General features: G+C 40.3%; 1 protein-coding gene across 1 annotated transcript; it reads left to right on the forward strand.

Annotated features, from left to right (window-relative positions):
- Positions 1-1449: 1449 nt before the first annotated feature.
- nrn1la (neuritin 1-like a) lies at positions 1450-25097 on the forward strand. The gene is made up of 4 exons (XM_041038153.1): positions 1450-1455; positions 5004-5061; positions 7451-7601; positions 24800-25097. Exons 1-4 carry the CDS (start codon positions 1450-1452, stop codon positions 25095-25097), a joined length of 513 nt encoding a protein of 170 aa, XP_040894087.1.
- Positions 25098-25370: the final 273 nt, after the last annotated feature.

Below are 25370 nucleotides of genomic sequence, written 5' to 3' on the forward strand. Positions count from 1 at the left end.
AGATGGAGACGCAACAACTTCGAACTTCGTTCGACATCTGAAGTTGCACAAAGAAAGGTAAGTTCTGAATGAAAGCTTACATTTATTGGCTAAGTAGCTAATTTTTCTTTGCTGTGTAGCTAAATCATTGCAAACACGGTAATTTGTTGCGTCTACTGCGAGTTCACTCCCTTATTCATACCTTTGTTAAGTATTTTTTTAACAGGGCTATGGTTGAGGTACTTATACATAACATTAGTCAAGGTATCACACAGTAGACGGCGGTTAGCAGCAACGCATATTTTAGCCACCTACAAAGAGGCAAACCTAATAAAATCAAGGTCACTTTAAATGTGCGCTATATTAAGAATATGTGTACCGTTTTAGCTTGCTGTCAGACGGATTTTTCCGACAGGAAAACAAAGTTATACTGCTCGTTGCTCTTACTCTCTAGCAGTCCATTGACGAAAAAACAAGTTAGCTTGCACACGTGAGTTGCTGGTCTACGTGCTGCAACGTAACACACTAAAATACAAAATATATTATCACACAATGTTAAGATTGATATTAATAATATGAGTAATTAAGAGTAGTTTCAATACAGTTCATGTGTGGCTATAAGGGATGTTCTGACATCTGTTTAATATGCTTACCTCTTACATAATATATTATTGCTGTGTGGTTAAAAGGACTCGAAAGGACTTGAAACTCAAAGTGTAGGACTTTGGACTTGACTTGAGACTTGTCAATCTTGACTTTGGACTTGACTCGGGACTTGCCTGTCTTGACTTGGGACTTGACTCGGGACTTGAGGGCCAAGACTTGAGACTTACTTGGGACTTGCAAAACAATGACTTGGTCCCACCTCTGCAAGTCGTACATACATGTCTCAAACTGAGGGTTCAGGTAAACACAGTGAAACTTGCCCCCTTTAGCAGATGAATGTTAAAAAAAGTCTTTCAGTGTCAGTCAAATCAAGTAGCAATATCAAAACACAGTTTTTAGTGGGGGATTTCCATCATCTGTCTTTTTACTGATAACCTGACCAGTTCACATGATAAACCATAGCGGCTCATACCAGTGCAAAAACTGAACGATTTACAGACAGTTTTGATGAATGATGATGAAAAATTGTGGTTTTTATTTATAAAAAATGTTTTTAAATTCGAGATCACAGTTTTAATCAAATCTATTTTTAGAGAGAGTGAGCTCCTCTCATTATTACCCTTCTCTCATGTCTATGCAGCGATAGCTATTCAAATATTGTAATTCAGTAGGCAGTCATTGGTGTGCATTGTCTGTCATGAGACAAGCGCTCCGAGATGAATGAGTAAAGAGATGAATTCATGGAGAAGAAAGACAGGAATAAGCAACAGATGGTAAAAGAAAGAAGCTGCCAAAACTTTACATTGCGCCTCCTTTGTCTCCACCTTCTCCATCGCTCATCCCTCAAGAGGAGAGGAGGTAGGGATGGAGGTGAGGGGATGACGCCGATGTATCATCATCAAAACAAACACATTTCATAAAGGTTGCCCTCAGTCATTTGTTGTTTTTATTTCTATTTGAGCCAGTCAAGTGACAGCTGATTCAGTTTTTTAGACACACGTCAGACAGTCTGATGATTTATTTTATTGATCATCTTTCTCTCCTCCATCGGATGCAGCTTCTCTTGCCTCCCACATGATCAGAGATTGGGACATAATCGCTGCAGACACACCTATATAAAAATAACAGAACAGGAAGAGCAGAAAGGGTGACTAATGAGGAAATGTTGTAACCTTATAACCAGACTCAATTGCCATTTTGTTTCACTGCATTATTCAGTCTCACGTTTGTTCAGTTTGGGAGAATTGTTGTTTTGCCCTAATCGATCAGTAATGAGCAACGTATCTGCCAACGTCATTTTCAGTCAGCACACATTCAGCGGTAGCTGTTTGCTGTAAGGACCTGTCCAACCTTGTCTCCTACAAATTACAAAGATGTGATACTTATTTACAAGAAAAAAGAAACTTAGATAGTTTTAATAAGAAGACAGTTAAAATCTGATCTGATTCATGCCGTACACAGCAGGACACAGTATGGTTACCTTGCTGCGGAGTTGGAGACGTGCAGTCACTGCTCCATTTTCTTTCTCCAAAACTACCCCTTGTTTAGCCAGTTGAAAGCTTTTAATATGAAGAAGCATCAGTAGGATACTGTGTTAGCATTAGCTATCTGATATGGTGCAAAGAGAGTGAATGGCGCTGGATCACAAGCTCAAATCTGAATCCAACAGTGATGGACTCTGCCCCTATGTTAACTATTTACTATACAATTACCGTATACAGAGGGAATCACTGAATGTAAATGCATTAAATTGCAACTGCAGAAAAACCACCGACCATAAATACTATCAAAAACTTTCGGCAGTTTCTGATGACTTTGCTTTTCCACTAACTCTCGTGTTGTTTCAGATCATGTGACTCCCTCCTGCCCTGCAGTAACCCCCTTCCCACCTTTCGCTGCCTTACCTACCTGCACACCTGTTCCCCATTTCCTCCTTATCATATATACAGTACATCAGCCCACTTCCACCTGTTCTTTGCCAGACTGTCTATTGTGCCTTCAGAGCTGTAGCCATCCAGCCTTTTCCCTCTTTGCATTCTGACTGTTTTCCCCCTGCCTGCCTGTCGCTGACCTCCGCCTGCTTGCTGACTCCGTCTCTTGCCATTCCCCTGTTACCCGCCTTCCTCTGTATCTGAGGTTAACTGTTTGAATTTTTACACATTGTGTCTGAGTTGTGCACTTGGGTCCAGTATTTTCTGAGCCATGACGGTATGCTGCATACACACAAAATCCACGGTTTGCACCTTCTGAACCTTTTCTTGTGTAATTTTTCGTTGCCCAAACCTAACCACAAGTAGGACTCAGGATGTGAGCCCTGGCCACATCACCCCTTCCCATCACAACAGAACTGGGAAAACAAATTAGTATTATAAAAACATAATTCCTAGAAGACAGAAGTAAGTACAGCACCAGACGTTACTGAATCATTGAGAAAACTGGACATGTGGGCAGTGATCGAAAGGTCTGGAACCAAGCTAGAAATGTTGAGAAAGGATGAAGATGATTTGAGGTGAATGAAGGACGGGAGATAGAAAAGTTAAAAGCTAAAACCTTTGATGAAACAATTCCAACTTCTGTTTTCATGACACTTTACACTCCTCAAACTCTTCTAAGGCCTCTGATTTATATTCATTTGCCGGTGCTTGAAAGATGAGAAAGGATCGGCCTAATCAAACAGTGGTGCCCAGGTCCCAGCAGAGACCTGGTTCTCTGCGCTGTGTACATGAAAGCTTAGTTCACTCTGTTAATTCAACCCCTTGTAAATGGTGGTGCAACACCAAAACAACTGAATGATTGTTAATTATTATTTCAAAATACAACAACCAAACACACCTCGCTGTGAAAGAACATTCTAATCCTCAAGCCTGACTCATTAAACAGCTTTGGGCTTTGGTGAGATGCTGTAAATAGCCATGTACAAAGTAAATGACGTGTGAGACCAGGTTTTCAGGAGTGTGTGTGTGTGCATAAAGTGTGCGCTTTACTGCCTTGATTTGGAAATCCTGGGAGAAGCTTGGAAGAGGGGTTTTCCACAATTTCTGAATGGCTCCTTTTATTTTGATTAATATTTCTGAAATATGATTCATGCTTCTTCCATTAATTTAAGCCTCAAAATGTATAAAATCATAAATTAAAACTGCTAATTACATAACCTTCATTAGACTTGCCATTAAAATGCATCTCCAGTATTAAAATCAGATTTCTCTTTCTCCTGCCAAAGCACAGATTGTCATGCATGTCACTTCCTCCCCAAGCCTTTGTATGTACCTAGAACTGACAACACTTCGTCATGCTTGTTCCCCATCAGCAAACGTCCTGACAATCCAGGCTGACAACTGACAAGACGCTACCTTAGCTGCTTGACACCTGACAGATTTGTTGTTGTTGCTCCTGGTTGGATCTTTGATTATTTGAGTTTCTGCATCTGGTGCGCATGGAGTTTTTAAGCATTGCATTCAAATGTGGATGTTAAAGCTTCACTAATCAATATTTCTGTACTAACAATAGCTCAGATTACTGTGTTTAATGTGGAAGATGTCATTCGCGGTGATAAACGCCTGACTGCAGGTCCTCTCTGAGCTCCAAGCAGCTTTTTAGCTCCTTTGAGCTCAGTTGTTTTCATTTGTTTCATTCCCACTTTGTCTCTTTAGTGGATAATAAGCCACATACTTCATGTACATCCTGTTTCAGTCACAAAAGTGTGTTTCCACTGCACTGTCATATTTTATCGATCAGCTTTTCTACCTGAGCCAAGTGTACAAAAGCCTTCTTTCCCCAAAATTTCCAGCATTTGTACTGTGCACAGGTGGATACAAACACTTAATGTGGCAGCTAAAAAAATCAAGCAATACTCAAAGGAGTCACTGGGGTCTCTTCAGACCCACACTCTGATTGCTGAGCCACTTATGTGCTCTCTGATCAAGCGGCTGCTACTTGTTTTTTCTGTGATTTCAAACATGTTTAATTTTTACAGAATCTGAACCATCAAAATCACGTAGGCGGTAAAAAATAATTATTTTTAAAAAAGGTGTAAGCCAACAGAGAAATGCTCCAGTGTGTTGACTGGAATTTGTTTTTGTTTCTTTGCCTTTTCCACCTAAAAGGCAGCATAACTGAAACATAGCATTGAAAAGTGTGTTTGATAAATGTCAGTTGCTGTTCAAGTAACGAAATATCCAAGAATGTGTGCTGTCGTGGCCTGATTATCTGACTGAATTGCCATTTTGTCTCACCTCATTCATTCAGACTGCCATGGTGTTCATGAAAGCCAGTTTCAATTAGGTATGTGTCCTTCTGACCTAATTTTCTGTCGAGATGAAAGCTGCCTAAGTGGTTGTTTGGAGCATTTAAAGCTTCTCATGTTGATGAGAAAAAAAAATGTGCCATTTTCTATTTCAGGCTTACAACGACCTGCACAGGTCCATCAATCTCATTCAAGATTCTTGACATTTTTTGTTTGTTTGTTTCTGTTCCTCATGAAAGTAGCCATCAATGGACACAGCACCAGGCCTCTTTGACTCATTCATCAAATCTGAGATGTGTAAGGTGATTCAGTTGTCTGGAACCAGGCTATTCCCAAAGGACTCTGAAGGTTTCCTAGCAGTGCTAATCTAATCATGGTCTTCCTGGATTTACTCATTCACTCAGCATGTGCTTCTGTCTGACTGTTAAGATTAAAATATCTACAATGTGTGTGGGTTGACGACTCGTTGAAAGTTTCAGAAAACTGAAGCTGTGCCTCTGGTGTGATGTCCTCTCTCTCACCCTCTGTCTCATGTCTGTCTCTCTTTTATTCTCTCCAGTTGTAGTAGATGCAGCTGTAGGTCTTGGTTTTCAGGTCAGGTAACACTGTTTGTGTGTTCTTTCTCAGTACTGGTTTATCAGTTGGTGTGGTTTGGCTGCTGGTATTTGTGTGACCATGTCTGTCCACATGAGGGTGTAAACTAGATGTCTGCTCTAACAACCAGTTGCTGAAAGTGGCAGAGCAATTTGAAGTTGAAATCCTGAGTCAAGGGTGTGAAGACCGCAGACTGGGGGTAGTAAAGGAAAAACTTGGTTCAGTTGGGGATTTTTGTCTGCTGGGGTAAAGGGCAAATGGATTGTTGTGGTAACAGACTGAGTTTATTGAAATGTCCTCATACTTTGTGGCTGACATGTTTTTCTATTGCATTCGAGGCACCCTTTGGGGCCTTCATCATTATGGGAGGGGTGTGACAGCCGCTCTCTCTCATATCAATCTCTGTTTGAGTCTCTCCAGTTTTCTAGGAGTGTCAGTGTTAAGAGGCCCGTCAGCGTTGGTACACTGAAAAAAATGTTTTGTTGAATTTACTCAATTTTAATGTTGAAAGTGGTTGCACGCAATACACTCATCTAAATCTAGACATTTTTTAAGTTGACTGTACTTCTAACTAAACCTGTTTAATTTACTTAAGTTCATTATGTAATTCATATATTGTGATTAACTAATTTGTTATTGTGCTTTAAATTAAATTGTTTTATTCTACTTATGTAAAATTAATTAATTGTTAATTCAATTCAATTTTATTTAAAACAATCAAAATGCATATGTAGATGTGGGGGTGGCTGAGAAACCCGATATATAATAATGAGTTGTGGCAGTCTGGAGTGATTCCCAATTCCTTTTTATTTGACAAAATTAGAGTCTTTTTCAAAAAGTAGTAAAAAATGCAGTTTGGGCCAACCAGAAAGACAAAAGTAAGCAAAAAAGGGGGGAAAAAAAATTCTCAAGAGCACTTCTCAAGAAGAATCAAAATAATACACAACAAAAGAATTCGCTCTAAACTGCCTTTCTGGCTATACCCTTAAAGTTTGGGCCCATGGCAGGAGCTACAATCTGGAGCTGTGTTCAGGAGCTGTGCTTCCCCACTTTTATTCCGGTGGACTGCACCTTCTCAAGAAATCGATATCAATTATCTCTTCCAGCACACTTACAATAATCCCATTATTAAATAACATATTATCAAATAGAAGTTCAGTTAAACTTACTTTAAAAACACATATTTCTTTTTAAACAAGATACTTATACAGGTCATTTCACCACAAAAGACAAAACACCCCTCCCACTCTACCACACTTGGTTTCTTCCCCTGTGAACCCCCCTATTTAACCAAATGGACTGCTCCAGCCCAGGTTTGGCTGTTCCTGGTCTGACAGAGGAAGAAGTGCAACAAAGGAGAAAGGTGAACACAATTTAAATTCAATAGATCAAATACACAATCAAAATGTGTCTTCTCTCCTTCACCCCCTCTTCCAAATGTTCATACCACGCACATCACCACCAGCACTTCGCACCAGGATCAACATTCTGATAAAATCTACCTCAGAAAGAGTGTGTAGCACATGTGCCTTACTTTAGTGAACGGGGTCTCCCCGTGGCAGTAGAATAGCACAATTTAATTTAATTTAAAGCACAATAACAAATTAGGTAACCACAATATATGAATTACATAATAAATTCAAGTAAATTAAACATGGGTTTAGTTAGAATTACTGAGGAAATCAGAGGGGGGGGGGGGGGTGTGATTGAAGACAGACCCACAGCTGTCTGTAGCTCTGTGTGTATGATGGATAATACTCAGCTTCTCAGTCTATCATTGAAACAAGCAGCCACATAGACAGCAGTGTCAGTCTTGTCTATGTGGCTGCACAGACGCTCTTTCTACGTCCACACTTGTCTCATCTTACTCTGGTCCAACAGCTGCAGCCATTAACAAAGAGAAACAGTAATACATTTCTTGTCAAGTGAAATTTATGGTCAAATTGATTACCTAGTTCATATTACATAGCAAGTTCAACTTTCAATTAATAATTTGTGTGTGTGTGTGTGTGTGTGCGTGTTTTCCAGTGCTGAGCCCGTGCCCTTTGGCTGCCGCTTCAGCCAGAAGGTGTCACTCCATCTATAAGGGTTTCGCCCAGTGTCTGATGGCTCTGGGTGACAGTCTGACAGACAGCGCCCGCAAGGACGAGGACACGCACGAGATACACTCCATCTGCAGGTCAGTGCGATCGCACACACGTACAGTGCCAAGTCAAACACACCAGACGCACAAATACTCTCTGAAAAGTACTGAGTTGGTTAAATAGGAAGTTTGTAGAGTTTCAGTAATCAAACATGCATTTCTAAACCCCGTAGGGCAGTCAGGTCAGTACTGGTAAGAATTCAGTTACTTTGGGAGAAAGGGTTTAGAAAACAAAGACAGAGGCTCTCAGGGGAAAGCAGTACACATTCTCTGAGCTGGAAATGAGTATGCAAGCCCTCTGGAAAGAAAAGTTTAGACAAGCATTTTACAATTCCACAAAGTCGTTCTGCTATCTGATATCAATAGGGCACGTACCGCCTGTACATCTGTACAATACCTCAGATCGAAGCCTTGGCTCTCTAATCCCTCACTGACCTGTTCACATGCAGTTGGAAGATAAACAGTGAGAGTTATAAACAAATATAAGTAGAATTAGTCGTAATTTACAGTAAACAGTTTGTGACTTTTGCACCAAAAGTTTCATTACTGTTGTAAAGGAGAATCAGGGCGTTCAGTGCTAGTGGTGTATATATAACCTGGGTACAGTAGTGGACTGTTTTACATTTACTACATTTAAATAAGACTCTTCAGTGTTATTACCTACATAAATGAGAACACGGCTGAGACAAATCGCTGTCTGTTCAATCCATTTGACTTAAGGAAACTGCAGGCTTCCTTTAAAGAGGTGATCCAGCAAGTTAGTATTGCAAATCTGAGTGTGATCAAAATTAATGCATCACAGTCTGAGATGTCCTGACTTTTAGTTCCTGGTATGGATCAAACTAATAAATCCTGCCACACTTCCCATAATGCAACTTAACAGCATCTTATTTTATCCTTAAACAGTAAAGGAGAGGGTGATGATGACAGAATTACTCAGAGCACATAATAATCAGACTGAAAAGGCAAAGACATTGAGTCTGACATCGTGTTGAAGTTTGTCATTCCCTGATAAAGTGAAGAGTAATTTTCCTAACCAGTTGGTCGTGACTGAGGGGTCTCACCAGCTGCATTTTTAGGTGATATGGATTCTGTGGTAGGTGTGGTATTTTGTTGTCAAGTGCACAGTGAAGAGGTGGGCAGAGGTTCATTCACATGAGGCAGCTCCAAGTGTCTTGTTGGCGCTTGCGCAGCTAAAATAGGGGCCTCATAGTCTGCAACGCAGCTAGCAGCTCTGCTAAGGCTTTACGTAAGCACAGCTGTGCTTTGAGCTAAATGCTAGCGTCGACATGCTGACACAATCATAATGACAATACTGACATCCTGATGTTTAGCAGGTATAATGTTTACCATGTTCGCCATCTTAGTTTTGCCTGTTAACATGCTAACATTTGGTAATTGGTACAAATCACATTATCCATATAAAATACTAATGTAAACTTTGGAGGCCACACAGTCGGCAGTATTGTAATTTGCTGTGAAAATGTATGGGGGAAAAAATGGTTGTAAGCTGAAAATCCAGCACAGCAGACTGTATACTCTGTGGAAAGAACTTAGATCTGTTCTGCTCCGAGTTCTTTGTTATCAGCAGCATGATACTAAGGATCCCGGGGCCTATAACTGACATCAAGACAGTTAATATTTCTTTAATTCCTTCCTCTGCTGTTGCAAACTAAATTTTCATTTGGCATGAAGAATTCCCTCTGTGATGTGTCGTTGACAGGCACCGTTCAAAGGATGGTGAATATACTCCCTGATAAAATAAAAAAAGATTTTACTGACTAGGATTATATGAGAGGAATATTGAGCCTCTCAATTACACAGAGTGACTGCAGTGATCTGTGCAGCTTGACTGCTGTATTGCCATAACTGCCAGGTGTGAGTCGAAGCTGAAGGATAATTCACGTTGATCTTCCTCAGTGTATCATTTGTTTTATTCAAAGGCATTTGAGAGTTCATTTGAGTGATTTTTAACTTGCATCTCAAACTCAAACTGAAATTTAAATTCTCCTCACGTTTTGTATAAGGAAACATAAACTATAATGATACTGCAGACACTGTGCATATTTTTCTACTTCTCAAAAGTGGATAAAACAGTTTTTGGACATATTTGTGGAAAGTGTTTACGCTTCAGGCCTCTGGGTAGGTGTTTGCTATGACAGTGATTGACTGGCATTTGAGAGCCAGTGTTTCTAAGAGACATGCTGTCAGCTTCTGTGGTGCATTACTAACTGGAGAACGTCATAGCTGTGTAAAGCCAGTATAAGTTGATAGAAGACTTTTTCCCCCCTTATCAACAAGCTCACGTAGCATAGGCGATGGACTGTTAGTGGCTGGCAATCGAGAGGACCCATTGAGCTATTAAGCTTGTATTCTACTCAGAAAGTCGAAGGTAGAAAACTGGGCTAACTGGCTTCAACTTTGTGAATGGAAGCTGGGTTAGTTTTGCTTGCTAAAATTACTGATTCCCACTAGACGTTACGTTTTGTTCATGTTAATTCGACACCTGTCAAGTCATCTGAGGCTACTCAGTATCCATGAGTCGTCAAGAAACGTGGGCAGTTTAATTTTTTTTGGAAATACACTTATTCTCCTTCTTGCCATGACTCAGATACAAGGATTCATACTCTGCAAGGTAAATATGAAACTACCACCAGCAGCTAGATAATGTAGCTTGGCACAAAGACTGGAGACAGGGGGGAAACATTGAGCCTGTCTCTGTTCGAAGGTGACAGATCTGCCTACGAGCACCTCCAAAGCTCGTGTAATATCTCTGTTCTTTAATACATACAAAACGTATGTAAACATGATAAATCGCTGGGTTTTGTCTGACTGTTTCTTTGTCCAGCACATAGTGCAGACTCCAGAAGATTAATGGTCCCATCCAGTCTTTGTAATAAGCTAAGCTGGCCAGCTGCTGGGAGCATGCTTCTTCATTTAACTCTCAAATAAAGCAAAGTCCCCAAAATGTTGAATTTTCCCTTTAAGTGATATTCTAAAGTATTTTTATTGCTTGCTTTCACACACATATTGCACCAATCAGATTACCAGTAAACCAAATATTAAATTAAAAAAAACCCTTAACATGAACATAGGGAGCATGGTCGCTGTAGAAAAATAAATAAAGATTAAATTCTTTGGGTTTTTTTTTTCGGTAATTACAACCTAGACCAGAAGTCAAACACCAGTGATATTGGTACTGATTTCTTAGCAACAGTGAATTTAAATTTCAGTTTGACTTTATCATGAACACTTACTCCGGAGCAGCACTGCCTCTCCTCTCCTCCCAGCATATTTTCACTCTGCAGCTCTCTTTTTATCCTCTCATTGTTTCGGCTAGAGGCCTGATGACACTGATTAAAGATGCAGAACATCTCTCCTTTCCTTCCACTCTCCCCCCCTTCACTTTCTCTCACCACTTCATTTCTCTGTATCCTGTATCCATCCGTCATTCCTCGCTCTCTCTTTGTCATCTCTGCTCACCACTCTATTTATACGTACTTCTGTCATCCATCTTCCCGGGAAGTCGTGTCCTCTCGACCAGGGAAAGGAGCCATTAATGTGTGAAGGGTCTTAGAATAGGATCGCTGATTTGAGAGCAATGTTTCTGTCAAGAGAAATTTGTACAGCACCAAAATCATTCTGAACCCAGAATTATCACAGCAGACTGTACACAGCCAGGACTCAGAGGTCACCGAAGAGGTCAGAGTAGATGTTACACTCAGATGTGAAGTTACTGTACTGCAGAGCTGACGTGTTAAGCAGCTATTTAATGCAATATGTTGTAGAACTGTGACCAGCACTCTTTTCTCTCTACATTATGAATGAGGCCTTTGCAAACTAGAGAGCACTTGATCAGGCAGCGACAGCCTACATGCTCCATAAAATACGGCTTACAGACATTTGATAGTTCACAGGGAGGTGTTGCTGCTCAGCTCACACTGTGTGATTCAGAGAAACTGACTCCAAGGAATCTAGAGAGGATTTTCCTTTTGTTCAAGACACATTTTCATTGAGATGTACAAAGCGTGACATTATAGTCCTCAAGGAAAACCTAATGGAGTTATTCTGAATATATCCTCCTGTGAGGATGTGTTGCAGTATCCGTCCTCTCACTGATATCTTAGCTCAAGCTGTATCACATTTTGTGGTAAAGTTGTTCTGTCTCTGTTTAAAATATTCTTATTTTCAAAAAATTAGAAACAGGGTTTGGTTTAATGATGACTTTTGATTAAAGTAGGGGTAAGAGAATAGTTCAAGAGAATTTGCTCACAAGTAGTATAACAGCTTTTGTGTGTGTGTGTGTGTGTGTGTGTGTGTGTGTGTGTGTGTGTGTGTGTGTGTGTGTGTGTGTGTGTGTGTGTGTGTGTGCGCGTGCGCGCGTGTGTGTGTGTGTGTGTGTGTGTGTGTGTGTGTGTGTGTGTCACCATGGCCCTGCAGCCCACCCGTGGTACCACTCCACTGTTGTTAAGTCTCTGCTATTCCTTGAGGTACCAATTAAACTACTAATCCTGCAACCCAGCCACCTCAGTGTGAGTGTTGCCTAATGCAGGGACACATAAGCTCTCTCTCTCACACACACATTCACACACACACTCACACACACACCTACACACATCCACATACACACTTCCCTCCAATCTACACTCTCACTCTGTGTCCTCGCCTCACTTCTTCTCTCTCTCTATTATTTTTTGTTCGCTCTCTCCATCCCTCCACTTCCCTCTCAGCCCCCTCTTTGCCCCCTCCCGTCTTGTCTTCTTTCGCCTCCCTCCATCCCTCCACTGTGTTTTTCTTTTCTCCTTCTCTCCCTCCCTCTCTCCACTCAGGAACATGGTTTTAGCACTTTTATCAGAGCCACCTAATGAGGAGGTAGCATGGCGCTCCCCTCTGAAGATCCACAAGCACGTGGACACTCAAATGTGTACACACACTTCCACACCCTCACACACACACACACACACACATGCACACCACAGTGTAGTGTGAACAGGAGGCTATGATTTGCATCTAGGCCAAGGCTGCTCCATTGTCAGAGCTATCCCAGGAGTACAGCGCTGCTTTTATTCCTCATATTCACAATAGGCATTATGCATTTGCAATCATTCACTGTGGATCCAGAGTGGGTGAGGAGAAAACGAAATGTTTGGGACTAAAGATACAGAGGAATTAGGTACAATAGAAATAAACAGTAACCTTTTGCTGAGGGTTTAAAATGAATAGAGAAGGTTCAGATGAAAAATAGGTGCCACTTTACATTAAGTTAAAGTTAAATAGGGTTTATAGGTTATCACTAATAACTATGCTTAAAAACAATTTTGTTTAAGCTTTAAATATTTGCAATAAGCCATTATTATGTCAGTTCTTACATGAATAGGCCTGGTAGCCAGGTTGGTTGTGCGTTTTCTCTGTCAGCATGTTGTCTCATGTCTCTTTATTAATCAGTAAGCCTCCCCTACATGCTCTGTTTTCTCTCCTGTATCCTAGAGGAAGGCTTTTACGCTCGAAACCATTTATTAATGATGTACCAACATGTGTAGCAGGCTGGATGGCTGAGTGTAAACTGACCTACGAATATTTAGGACTGCACGGTTAATGGTTCATTGCACGGTGAAGAAACCTGAGGTTCTACAGCCACACTAGCAGCTCTGTGAGACTGTATTTAGACACAGTTGTTCTTTAACGGTGACACCAACACGTTGAATAAATAGCATGCGTAATATTTACCCTCTTAGTTTAGATTGTTGGGGATGTGTTTTTACTTCTGCAGGTAATTTGGTCAGAAACCACAGTACAGAGCAAACAGATTTTGTTTTGAACTGTAATGGCGTAAGGATAAAAAGTCAATAAATATCAATAAAATAAAATATTGCAGCACTAGCAGAAAAGTCAGGGGATCACCAAAATCAGTACGATTTACTCTGAGGGCAACATGAACGCCTGTAGCAAATTTCTGGGTAATTTATCCAGTTGATGTCCAGACATTTCACTCTGAGCCAAAAATGTCAACCCCGTAGTGGTGCTAGACTAAAAGTCAGTGGATCACCAAAGTCATTAGGTTACTTCATCTGGGAACAACAACTATCTGCACGGAAATTGGTGCCAGTCCATCAATCAAGTACATGATTAGATGTCTGAAGAAGTGATAGTTGTCAGGATATTTCATTGAATCAGAAATGTCATTGAGCTGCTTGAGGAAAAATCAGGGGCTCACCAAAGTCGTTAGGATTTATACTATGGCAATCTTGATTGTCTCTACAAACTTTAATGGAGATTCATCAGAAAATTCTTGAGATATTTCAATAAGTGGTGGACTGACTGACTGACAGACCGACTGATATAACTCTCCCTAGAGCCATGTAGAAGGTGTAAAAGGATAAATCTTGTCTTTTGTCTTCTTGTCCAGATAGTTGTGATTTTTATGCCTCTGCGCTGGCGATAGCCAAGGCCAGAGGCATTATGTTTTCGGGTTGCCCATCCGTCCGTCCCGGATTCTTCTCAAGAACGCTTTGAGGTCTCTCTTTCAAACTTTGCACAATTGTTGTCTGTGACTTAGTAGATATTTGGAGGCTGACCCACCCTTGGGAAAGGAAATACACATTCTATTGTCACTCCCACAGAACGTACTCAAGAATAGATTGTTTTCTGACGTCTGGTTAAGTTGTTAATTCGGTCGCAGATTGCAAAAATAAGGGCAATCACACGAGGATGGAGGAAAGACTAGAATTCACATGGACAAGCTTGGTCAACCAAAGAATAGAGGAAGCCTATCATTACCAAACACAGAAGTTACTGTATTCCTTTTGAAATGTCTAATCTGGCCTGACATTGGGATCCAGATCCTGAACTTTGGATCCTGATTGAACAGCAACATACCTTTCCTTTTAGATACTGCAATTCTAGCACAACTATATAAAAAAAGAGAAAAATATTATAATGAATCCCTTCTACCACCTTCAAAGATAGTTTGGAAAGAATACATAATAATCAAAATATGCATCCATATAGTTCAACCCCAAAATAAGAATAGGTGTGCAGACAGTTTATTGGGCTCAGTGGTGAAGAAAATGTATCAGAACACTAAATGACTCATTCAAACAGGGCAATTTCCTTTCATATAACAGAACGAGGGGAAAAATACAATCTGGAGGGACATGGCCATATTGGGAAATATCTACAAATTAGAAAAAGAAAAAGACCCAATAGAGAGCTACCTGCAACAACCAACAATGTTTCATAAAGCATCAAAGTGGTTTGAGTTATGCCCTTGGGTAAATAACAATGGTTGGAAAAGCCTTAAGAGGATATGAGAAAAAGACTGGGGTCATGCATTTTTATAAAGAAACATGGGAAAGGATAATCTGTAACTATGGGGAATGTACAAGAGAAGCATGGGGCAAATTTATTCAATATGAAATGCTCCATAGATAATAACATACCCCTACAAGACTCAATAAAATGAGTCTAATTAAAGATAGTTTATGTTGAAAATGTCAAAACAGAACAAGCTACATGCATGCACACATACTGGGAATGTCCCATGGTTTCTGCTTTATGCAGGAATGTTTTTGAGTATATAAGTGAACAGATGCCACAGCTGAGTGAATTTGCATTTAGAGTATTAACAACTGGCTGAATAACCTGTGCCTGGTTGATTCCTAGATGCTGGAGGGACCCTTAGACTCCAGCACTGAAAATGTGTAGGGAACAAATAATATTCTGTTGATTGTGAAAAGATGCTGGGAAGATTCAACTGGAAAAATCACATGGTTAAGAAGCAATGGGACAGCTTAGGTTGGTGTATGTATAAGAATATGGTCTGGCATAGTTTAGCAGTACTAATGATTACCACATTATTGTAACCAAATAACTGCCTTTCTTATGTCAACTTTTTTTGGGTGTGTGCTTAGTTTTTTGTTGTTGTATTTCTCTTTTTTATAAAACAAAAAAAAAAAAAACTAGCACACAGAGGGATTAAAGATTAAAGACTCATCCAAGTTTGCCAAAAGAATTATGTTATAGAAGGGCAAGATAACAATCATTAAAAGCAGGTCTGAAAAGCAGTCTGACTGGAATGACAGGAAGCCGTCATGGTCTAAGACTGAGAAAACTCCTCATTCAGCCCTTTTAGCCAAAGTTTTTGTAAAATATAAACATGAGCAAGGAAAAAAAAAGAGGCATTTGTTTCCTTGGTTACAGTCATACAAACAAAAGCCGGAGTCTACGGATCGCTAAAATGGGTGTTATCAGAAAACTCTCTCTCACAAGGTTGAGTTTTCTTTCACTCAGTCTTCTTTCACAGCAGCCTTTCTATTTGCCTTTATATTTTTATCCTCTACAGATTTAGATAAGGCCATTCATGTTTTCATTGCATCTCATTGCAGTGCTCTCTATTCCTATTCCCGCCTCAGTTTAAAGTCACTTTCAGCTCTACAGCTCATTCAGGATGCAGCAGTTAGGATTTAAACTGCTGCCAAATAAAGATGCTGTAATATTCCCAAGTTCAGCATCTCTTCTCACTGGGTATCTTGTAGATTTACAAATGATTTAAAGGGGCAAGGAGGAAGATTTTTGTGTCCTATTTTTTTCTCTCCCCCCACCAATCCCCCCCCCCCCCCCCCCCCCCCCCCCCACCCAGAAAAAGCCACATTCAAGAAAGCCTGATCATAGAACTGAACAGGCCTCTGCTGACCAAAAACTGAAACAGACTGTACAACATGTACAAAAATAGCCATTTACTGTTTAAAGCTTTACTGCAGAAATAATGCAGTTGCAAAATATAGATCAAGTCTTGTGTGAGAGAAAAACAGAAAGATTTTTTTCTCTGGAACAAGGTGAAGGAAGCCTTCTTCAAGCATGTCAACCTGGTAACCCCGATGAAGGCCACTGCAGCTCAAGTGTGTTGGTTTTAATATAAAAGCTTTGTCAAAGTCTCCCGCAAGAATAGAATTCTTTTCATTTCTTTGCTCCTTTTCAATTCATGCAACACGCTGGAGCTGAGAGGCTGCGACAGTTTTTTTTTTTTTTTTTCACCTTTTAGTGCATCAACCTTGGACAGAATAGTCACGACGCTTTCTGAGGTTTCTGCAGATATAAAAAGACCCACATAACTGATGTTTTAGACAAAATTGTTTTTACTCCCGTGTTGTGTTATTTTCAGCTCTCATATAAAAGATGATAGTGAAATTTGGGAATATTTGTTCAATGTTCTAAGCTAATTTGTCACTATAATGACTTCATGGTAAAATGTGTAACACTTGAGAATCTTTCTTAATAAGTCTTTATTCTATTAGTAATAATAAAAAAGTAAACTAGTAGAAAAGACCACTGAGCGAAACTAACTAAACTATATGATCACTTCTTTAAAAAAGTACTACTACTTCTACTGACAGGTTGTTGTGCTTATTTGCACATACACTTTCTATCTATCCATGTCTATCCTCACTTTTATTGTGCACCAGATTAACAAATATATGTTTAGATCATTGCATATTTCTGCCACCATGATAAAAAAAATCACTGCCTGAAGAGACACTGTAGCTTAGAGCAGCTGATAAGCTTAAAACCCAACGATGTCGTCATGTTGCAGGGTGTTTTTATGTATTATGACTGTGGGTTGCTTTTGTTTTGTTTGTGTGTGGATGTGGTGTCAGTGATTTTCAGTGACCAGGCTACGACTCAGTACAGTTTTTAATCTGGACAAAAACATATTCAACTGGTCACCCCTCTATACAAGCTTCAGTCCTCCTGCAACCCTGAACAGGATTAAGTGGTATAGATTTGGTAATGGATGGACGGTACTTTGGCCGTGTCTCATCCTCAAGCATCTTTCAAAATCTTTAAGTGAGCCGTTGTAATTTTTTCCAGCTGATGTCAGCTACAATCTCCTGATCTGCTTGTTTTAACACCACATGGACATTTCTTGCTATAACAACAGCCAGTTTCTCATGTTACAATGTGAAAAGTGTGTTTTAATGAGAAACGGTGGTTTTGTGATATAACCAGATGAAGTGAGGTGTTGTTATAGCAACAAAGGTTTCTTTAAAAAACTAAATAACTTGGTATCTAGTAATAACAAGAAAATATGTGATGATAACCTGAAAAATCTGGTTAGAACCTGAACAAAGAAAACAAGAAACTTTATTATAATGATAACGACAATGTGTTGCTTTATCTCTCTTTTCTTCTCTTAGATTTACTGAAACTATAATTGTACTATATTTTTCTGCTTTTTAGTGTATCCTGTTTCCCAACCTTTTTTCAGGGGAGGGGGTTTAAATGTTTGCAGTTAGGTCCAAGACAAGCTGTTGTCAGGGGGAGCAGCATTTGTAGTGGCACACCTGCTCCAGCAATTACAGCAGTGTCAAGTTTTATTAAAAACATATCCAACAAATATCAATACATCAGTCTTAAATCTGTCAACCTACATGTGCATGTCAGGTGACTCCTGACACCAAAGTTTAGTTTATCTCCTCCTGAATTCATTCCTCTCAGATTTACTCCCGTCCGCATACTGTACCTTTTTTGTTCTTTGTGTTAACTAAGTTCTCTTGTGCCGTTCTGCTCCTTGTTCTCCTCACTTGTACTGTATTTCCTCCTTTTAGTTAAATGAATTAAATACTGCCCTGCGTGTCAGTAATGCATCCTGCAACACAGAGCCACAAAACTTAGTGGTGAAACGCCCAGATGACCATATTGCTGTGTACATTCGTTTCCAGTCAAAAAATAAGCTCAGAGCTGGGGTTTGGAGGGTTTCAGACATCAGCAGCAGCGTGTTAGCAGCAGAACAGATGTACTCTTGGGAGGTTTTCTTTTTGTGAAAGCAGCTGGTTGTCTGTCAGTGTCCTCACTGTATTTCTGCTGTCTCTGCACCACCTGTGACTTGAGCGGAGACCCGCACACCTACACCCAAACACACACACACACACACACACTGCAGGAAGACACACACACATAAACCAATACAGATGAAAAGCTCTGCACCACTGCACGTGACGCCATCGCTTTCTCCCTGTGACACACTCCTTCACACACACAGTATGTTCTCACATACACACGCATGCACAGACAATAGCCAGATGCTACACTCCCTCCCTCCACACCCCCCCCTCCACCAACTGCTCCTCCCACAGCAGCAGGTAAGCGGCTGCCCTCCTCCAGCAGCCACTCTGTTCAGAGGTGGACCTCTGGAGTGTTTAAGCCCTGGACACAGGCCAAACACAGATGCACACACACACATACACACACACACATGCAGTCTTCCAGGGAGGCCAGGTCTGCAGTGGTGATGGTGGCTGTTAATTTTATGAAGCTGCATGTGTGTGTGCGAGAGAGAGGGAGAGAGCATGGGTGTGTGTTCCTCACTGTGTCGACACAGACACAAAATTCATGATGGTGTTCAAGAATCTGTCAGACGGAGATAGAAAATATGAACATAAGATATGAAAATATGTGCGTTTGTGTTGCTTTTTTTTTTTAAATTTATGATCACAAGCAAATGTCCTCAAACTGACAAATGGTACAGATAAGAAAAGTCCTCCAAAATGAGCAGATGTTTAAAGGTTTTTTTTTTTCTGTGTTAAGAGCTGTAAGACGTCAGGAGTTCAGTTTAGGTGAGAACTGCAGCTGCACTTTGCAGGATTAGTAATGATATAAGCCTTCAGGGCATCACAATGTAGGACTGCAACAAAGCAGAGCTTCACATCCCATCGTGTTTATCTCACTTGTTTGAAATAAATTCTGGTGATCAATCCCTCACCAGCTACAGTGATAAATAAGACATAAGAAACTGCTCTGTTAAGAGGCAGCGTTAGATTGTTCCCTTTGCTATAAAGCATCAAACTCTGTATTTATGACTTACTCAATTTTGGTTCACTGCAGTAAAATGAACATTGATAGTAAACATCTATGTAACTAGGTGCCCTCAGAATTTTTTGATAAATTCTGTTACAGCTGAACTGCAGAAATTTCCCTCAAGTTCTTAAATGTTTGGTTCATCAACTCTGAAGCCTGAGCGGATAAGTTCCTGACCATGAATTGAAAAAGACAACACACACAGTTTTCAATAATCATTTAGCACAGCCAGTGTGATGAATAACTTAGTAACATTAACTCTCACAACCACAGTCAGCTGACAGTAAGCATGCCAACAGATTAGATCCAGTGGCGACTGGTCACTGAAGTGCGCTCGTGCAGCACCACACCAGCCGCAAAAGCATTAATTCGGAGTCAGTGAGACTAATAAAATATTTTCGAATATTTATGAGTGAAGGAGTTTTTATTTTTTAAGCATTCTCGTTTTTACTTCAAATGAAGTGGGCCGCAATAATATGTCTGTTTTGTGTTCTCTTTCCTAATCGACAACGTCCCAGCCGCAGCACTAGCTTCCTTCTCTAATGCAAGTAAATGTGAGTAAAAAGGTCAGAGAGGAGAGGAAGTCCTCTGAATCCAGAGAGTCTCAGAGTGACTGACTGAGTAGCCATCAAGACCTGACACGAGGGATGCTGCCACTGTTTGTGTCTCTTGTGCTATCAATCATTGTAGCTTGTTGTTGGAGAAACAGACTTTTACTCTGCTCCACTGTATTAAAAAATTAAGCATTAGATTAGACCAAATACTATGTTTATGAGAAATGGGAATTACTGTACACTCTGTATTTATGTTGAATTTAAATGTTTTTTTCCCCAAGGTTTCTTGTTGTTGTTGTTTAGAGGATCTTTCTGCTCTGTGAGAAAAAGAGACATTTAACGATAATGACAATTCAGTAGCGTGATGTAACAGTCGAGCTGTAGATGGAGTTGGAGAAAAGCTTTGTGCAAGACAACAGTGCTGTTAGAGTGTAAACAGGAGTCCTTCATCCATGGCATCCATATTTCGTTCATACACTAATAAATTGCTTTTCCAATTATATCGTGGTGGCAAAGTAACCGCTGGCTGGATTATGTTCAGAGGCAACTTCTTTTTTTTTTTTTTTCAGTTTTATTTTAAATGAATGTGTCAGGACTAGCCCCTAAGGGGGCTTTTTTCTGAACCCTTTTGTGGACATTTTCAGAGTCTTGTTTAGTTTGTTAAGTTTTGTTTATAGTTCCTGTTTTATTTTGAAATCACTGCCCTTGTGTATCTTGTCTTGTTCTACTTCCTGTCTTTGTCTTGTTTCCCGCCTTTTTGATTGTCTGCCCCGCCCTAATTGGTTTCACCTGTTGCTCATTGCCTTGTGTCTCCTCGTTTCCCTGTGTTCTGGTCAGTTTGTTTTGTCTCTTGCCATTGTCTTGTGTCTTTTGCCTTGTCTCATGTGTTTTGCCTTGTCTCTTGTTTCTCATCTTGCCTCTTGTCATCGTATTCCCAGTCCGCTTGTGTATTTGTTTGTTTCTTGTTTGGTTTTAGCTCCTTGTTCCGTCTTTCTCCTTGCTAAGAGTGATTTTGCGTTTGCATTTTGTATTTTTGTTTTTGTGCCTTTTTTCCCTTTATGGGTGATCCTTGTTTGAAACTTTGAAAAATTAAAACTATTTTTTTTTATTACATCTGTGGGGTCCAAGTCCTTGCTCAAGTCGTGACAGAATGAAGCCCTACATTTTTTAACAGCAGCAGAGTCACCACAAGGTACTTTGGGTGGATGGTTTGTAAATAAAGGGCACAGCTGTCACACCTGGGGGAGCCTGGGGTTTGCATCCACAGTCCTGTCTGTGGTTTAGGTAACAAAAGCACTTTGGTTAAGATCAGGGAAAGATCAAAGACAATAAATATGTCATGTCTGAAGTCACTTCTTCTGTGTTGAACCAGAACATGATCTTTCCCTGACCTCAACCAAGAGCAACCAAGTTCCTCGCCCTTAATCAACATATTTGCAGCTTGTCAAATACGTAAATTAACAACATGCCCTCATTATGTATAATCAGGTCTCAATTAGAGTTCGGTTCCTGCAAAACATAAATTAGTTCTATATAAACGTAATTTCTAGGAGACAGCGTTGAGCCCTTAGTGCCTGTATCCTCATCCAGGTGAATAACCACCAGCTGCCACTAATTAGCTCGCTAGTGCTACTGTTATGTTCACCACCTCATGTGTCACATAACCTTTGTCTCACGAGTTGTAGTGGCTGCTCGAGTGTCTTCCTGTGGGAGCAGGAAAAAAAACCCCAAAAACTCAGCATGTGTTGTTTTCTATTTCTTTGTGCGAAATACAAATTATAACGTGAAAATAAGACAGCTCTGAGGTTTTTTGTTTTTTTTTTATCACTTTTGAGTTTGACTATTAGTTCCCCACTGCTTCCAGTGTTTGTGCTACAGACCAGTGACAAATTAAAGGAAACTCTAAACACGTCCTAAATCAACCTCTGTTCTGCACACATGAAGATTAAACTGATATTGAACTTCTCTGCATAGAGAGTATCTCCCAAAATGTCAGACTGTTTCTTTTTTTTTTTTTTTTTTGGTTCAGACAAAAACTTTGAATATTTCTTTCTGAGTGTGGTATGACACAGACACATGGCTGTCACGGTGGAAATGGGAAATCAGCATGCTGTTCACCGTGGTATTAATAATGTGGATGCTTTTTGTTTTAATGTGCTTTAAGTATTTAAGTGTTGTTAGCGTTTGAGTGTTTCGTGCGAGGCAGATTTTGAACAGAGCCATCTGCTTGTGCTTTCTCCACCAGCCCTCCCTCTCTGTTCCTCTATTTAACACTCATCCAGTGTTTCCTCAGAGACAACTTAGCCAACACATTCATGATGAGAGGAAGAATTAGCAGCCAATTACAGCGGGGCTCAGCTTTGGATGTGGAGCTTGAAGGTTATTGGAATAAAGTTTAATGTCGAATTCTTCTGAAAAAAAAAAGAAGCTTATATCCAGTGTGAGATACAGTTACATACCCTGGCAGAATTTGCAAAGTGTGGACCATTCTTTAGAGAAAACGAGCAATCAGGCAAAACACAGGTTTTCTTTTTGTTTTTTTTTATGGGATTCAACTTTAACTATGAGGCATCACACAATAGCACAATTATTAAACAAAACATAGCAGTAGAGAGAATAATGAGATGATCCTTGTTCAAAAGTTTGCACATCCTTAGTTCTTAATACTGTGGATTGTCCACTTCAGCATCAGTCATAGTTTGCAGTCTTTTGTGATAGCTGTAGATGAGGCCCTTTGTTTCCTGAGGTGGGAAAGCTGTCCATTCTTCTTGGAAAAAAGCCTCCAGGTCCTCGACATTCCTGAGTTACCCCCCCCCTACCCCCCCCCCCCCCCCAACCCGTGTGCCTTCCAGGCTGATGCTTGCAAATTGCTCTTCAATAGCTGACGCATGTTGATGACACGCTGCATTCATCTCGGCATCAATTTTGACTACAGCCCCTGTGCCGCTGTAGCTCACACACCCTAAAACATCAGAAACCCACCTCCATGCTTCACAGGAGGGAGGGTGAGCTTTTTGTATTAACTCCTCTCCAAACACAGCACTTATGGTTGTGATAAAGTTCAATTTTGGTCTCCAAATGACTTTGTTCCAGAAGTTTTGAGACAACTTCTATATCAGAGTTAAAACCCCACTGATCGGCCTTTTCGGATCTTTGGATATCTTATTACATCCTTTTCCTGGTTTATAAAGTTCAGTTATCTTTTCTCGCAGTTCCTCTGACAGTTCTTTTTCATTCCCCGTGGCTTAGCATCCAGCAAAGTCAGTGCAGCCCTGGATGAAATGTACAGGGGTCTCACAAGAGCTAAGAAACTGTAATTTCTTCTGCCTCGTCTTCCTCACCTTTCCCCCCTCTTCTTTACTCTTTCCTTTCTTCTGTTTTTTTTTCTCTCCTTATTGTTAGTCTTCTCAGGTCTAAGACAGTGTTTCAAACATCCGTTTTGCTTCAAATTTATATAACACAGCAGCGATTCAAAAAACACCCAGTTCATGACAGCTTTTCCATTCTCTGAACAAATGAAGGTTTCAGTCTAACCCGCAGGGAGACCTTTGCTCTCAGAGTGTTGAAGATCAGCAGATGGTCTCTTGGCAACGACCAAAAGAAGTCAAGGTAGCAAACAAATAGACTGAACTTGATTTACTCCTTGAAACGACTGATGCTTCAGCATCACTGCATCTTCATCAGTTATTTTCAGAGCTGTCTGTTTAGATCATCATTAGTTAAATCCTGTGAGCACACACTCGTCGGGATACTCATGAGTCCCTTGGAGATTATTGGCTCGGGTGCCTCATATTTAAGATGTGAACTTTAGATGTGGATGGATTGCATTAAGTCAAAGAGACAAAGACACACACGTACAAAATGAACATTGAAGTTTAGATTTGACTTTGATGACTTTCCGACTAAATCGTGAACAAATAAGGACGAGAAGAAAAGGAGAAGGTGAATTGAAACACGTGGTGCCTGAGTAGCCAGAAAGCAAATTACTCCCAAATTACTATACAGATGGAGTTCATCTAATAGTTGTCGAGACATTTCACTCAAAATGACAAATGTGAAGGAAAAGTCAGAGAATCATCCAAGTTATTCTGACACATCATCTGGGAACAATGAATGTCTGTGAAAAAAAACTGTGCTCATTCAACTTGTAACATAGATATTGAGCTGTTTATTCTCCAGCATTAGGATTTATCCTCTGGGGACCATGATTGTTTGTGCAAAATTTAATGGCAATCCATGTAATAGTAGTTCAGACATTTCAGTCTGGATCAAAGTGATGGACTGATCCATCCAACACTGCCCTTCTGGGAATCACGCTGCTGAGAGGGAGAAATATTGCAATGTGAAACTTTGCTTCACATTCAGTCTGAACACACTTTTACACCTTTACATACATTATGTATAGACATAGTAGTCGCTTGAATTATTCAGTATTAAAGTTGTCAGTGGTTTTCAAGATTTTTCAAGTTGAAAAGTTTTAATGGAAAAATTATCTATTTGAGCTGAGCGACCATGAGCGCAGTGGTTTCTGCCTGGATACAAGGTCCCATCATTCACATTCATTTGTTATATATAACTCAAATTGTTGTACTTGTACATATTTGTACTTTGTACTAAATAATGTGTAAACGTTTACAAATTTCCACTGCAAACCTGCTGTTATAACTCTTTATTCATTTGGTTTCATGTCAAGTCAAGTTTTAGTTTATTGTGAATGATGCTTATGGCCTATTGCCATCACTTATAATAGTGTAAGTGAGCCGATTTTGGTGTCACATCTGAAGGTGTCCCCATGTGCCTCGGTGTCCTCCTCTTCATTTCCTGCAGGTCGTGGGACGAGTTCCATGACTGTGCTAATGTGGCCATGGCTGGCTGTCCAGAGGAAGCAGCAGCTGTCTGGGAGTCTCTCCGCCAGGAATCCAAAAAGATGCAGTTCTCCGGAAACCTCTACGACATGTGCTCCAACCGAAACAACCACCCTGTCGCCTCAGTCACGCCACACGGATCATCCAACCAGGAAGAGATCAACCAGGAGTCACTAAGAGGACACGCCAGCACTCCGGCAGGCTGCTTCCACTTTCTCATGCTACTGTCTCCTCTGCTGCTGTTGTTGTTTTGGATATAACTCCCCCAAAGAAATGGGACTAATGTGAATAGATATAAACTTTGTGTATTTTTCCCCTCCACAAGTCCATAGACTTTCCACTGTTTTTTCCTCTGCTTTGCCAGGGGGTGAATACTTCTAACTGCATGTTCAGAGGCCCGACAGTCTTTTTGATAATGTATCTTTAAACTGCCTGTGCCGTTTCATGCATATTCTCTGCCTTTAAATTAGTCTCTCTGTTGGGAAACATACACAAAATTCATACAGAGCAGTGCAACGGCTATACAAACAGGC

This window comes from Toxotes jaculatrix, chromosome 5, assembly GCF_017976425.1.
Source record: "Toxotes jaculatrix isolate fToxJac2 chromosome 5, fToxJac2.pri, whole genome shotgun sequence".
Lineage (NCBI taxonomy): Eukaryota > Metazoa > Chordata > Actinopteri > Toxotidae > Toxotes > Toxotes jaculatrix.